At 38.2% G+C, this 2263-nt stretch overlaps 1 protein-coding gene across 1 annotated transcript in view; it reads right to left on the bottom strand.

The window, feature by feature from the left end:
- The window catches only part of LOC107571604 (protein transport protein Sec24A-like), a 24969-nt gene that overhangs the window by 12273 nt on the left and 10433 nt on the right, over nucleotides 1-2263 (bottom strand). Inside the window, exons 8-9 of the mRNA XM_016257933.1 lie at nucleotides 1455-1581; nucleotides 1263-1372 (exon numbers count right to left, since the gene is read on the bottom strand). Coding sequence (XP_016113419.1) covers nucleotides 1263-1372; nucleotides 1455-1581 — 237 coding nt within the window. The remainder of the gene's footprint in view (nucleotides 1-1262; nucleotides 1373-1454; nucleotides 1582-2263) is intronic.

The following is a 2263-nucleotide window of genomic DNA, read 5'->3' as shown; positions in this document are numbered from 1 at the left end:
AAAAAAAAACATTTGATTTCAGCTAGTTGCAATGGCAGCATTGTTCAATTTAATTAACTTGAACTTGACTAAAACAAACTAAACTAAACTAAAACTACTAAACTTCATAGACATTAAAAAACTACTAAAAATGACAAAAACACAACTAAATGACTAAAATTAAAAATGAAAACAAATCTAAAAACTATTAAAAATATTCATAATTATTTAAGACAAAAAACTAATGAAAAAAGACAAAAACATACTGCAAAATTACTAAAACTTTAAAATTACGATGAAAACATAAAATATTAGGGCTGCCCTCGACTTAAGATTTTTCTGGTTCATTTTAAGCATTAGTCGATTAATCGCACGTTTATTAATAAACCATTTAAATTATGCTAATGAGCCTTTAATTGCCTACACAGCCTAATAAGAGCTCAAGCGCGCGCATAAAGCTTGCCACAGCACACCGGCAGAAGTAATGATGATGAACGTGTCAGGGAAAAACAGTCCAATTAAACTGCATTAACACTTTAATAAATGAATTCAGCGACACTGCCTCGTCCTCTCCACAGTAGTGGATGCGCATGCATGCAAGTTTTATATGGATTACATAATCTGAGAATATTAGTTTTTTCAGACTTTAATTGTTTCATTTGAAAGTAGACATTTCACTCGCTATAGATATATTTTTCATGTCTGTAAGGCAAGTATACACAGTTTCACGCTCAAGTTCACAGAGACCGAGACGGCAGAAAGCGCATCCTGTTTGCTTTCATTATTTTACAAAAGTGCAATGTTTTGTTGTTATAGTGAGTGCACACAAATAAACGAAGAGGCTTTACAGCTTCGAAACATTCATTACTCTTATCTGTATGAGCAAAATGACGGAGTATTTTAAGAGCAAGTGAGCGCTACTGTTCAGACACTTGAACAGCGCACATTTCTCTAGGTTAACATTAGATTGAGCGGCCTTGTAAAGTTGCTACTACTTACATATTTCAGATGATAAGCCATATTTGAGGTCGATTAATGATAGGCGAGCGATTAAATGTACTGTATTACCACAAAATCCAGCCGTTAACGATCTGTCCATCACGGACTGTGTGACCTCTACACTTCCTGTGGATTTTTTTTTTTTGTGACTAAGCGACTAATACAATTTTGGTTGACCAAGCTTCTTCTCATTGACTAAAGGTTAGTCGACTATTAGGGGGCAGCCCTAGAAAATATAAGATTAAAAAAATAAAAATCTTAGTAAAAACTATAATAACTCGTACCATGTATTCTGACGGGGCGATGAACTCGATGGTGGCGTTCTGCACCTCTGGTCTTTTGTGAGGCGCTCCATACAATCTGCTGACCGGATTATACATGAACTCCTCTGGAACTGAGATCACACGATTTAAAACACATATTATACCGCATAAATGACAAAATAACTAATAACTCATCATCACACTAGCGCTCACCATCATTGACTCTGTGACACAGGTTGCACTTCCATCTTCTAGCGTCCAGGAAGGTCACGAACGGGTTGATGTAGGTTCGACAGGAGCGGCAGCGCACGATATTACTGGAGGTCACCACAGGCAGTTGCTGAAGAAGAAGAGGTGATTAATAACTGATGAGATCATTTCCGTCAGCGCAGCAGAGGAGGTCAGTGTTGAGAGGAGCGCTCCTGTCCTGATTGCTAAAGAACAGGTCACCCAAAAATCTAAACTCTAGAGTTATGGGCATCTTAAGTGAACTACAGGAGCTGCATCTGAACCGGCATTAGATGCATTTACACACACTGTTTGATGCGGCTCAGAGGTGGCATGAATGTATGTACACAGCACAAATAATGCTGAAGATGTCATAAATATTGTTTTAAATAAAGAAATGTAAAATTACTGAAAAATTACATTAAAAAAAAAAACCCGCGAAACACTTGCAATTTCACAACTAAAAAAATTCTGTCTGACTGTTTGACATTTAGGATATTTTTACAGTGGTTCTGCGTGCTTTTTGAAGCCGGGAAGCTTCAGTTCCTGTTTATTATTATTAGCACACTGAATCTCTCTCCTTCCACAGAAGTCAGTCAGTCATGAAGGTTTAGAAGCACATGATGATGAACTTTCATTTCTGGGTGTTCAGCGGTGTCGAGTGCTGTGTGTGAGCATGTGTGAGCGTGTGTGTGAGTGCGTGTGTGGGAGAGTGTGTGTGTGAGCGTGTGTGTGCGTGTGTGTGAGCGCGCGTGAGTGTGCCTGTGTGAGTGTTTCAGCATGTGAGAGAGTGT

Source organism: Sinocyclocheilus grahami, unplaced genomic scaffold (genome assembly GCF_001515645.1).
Source record: "Sinocyclocheilus grahami isolate Dianchi unplaced genomic scaffold, SAMN03320097.WGS_v1.1 scaffold1621.1, whole genome shotgun sequence".
NCBI lineage: Eukaryota > Metazoa > Chordata > Actinopteri > Cypriniformes > Cyprinidae > Sinocyclocheilus > Sinocyclocheilus grahami.
This window is presented reverse-complemented; position numbering and strand designations above follow the sequence as displayed.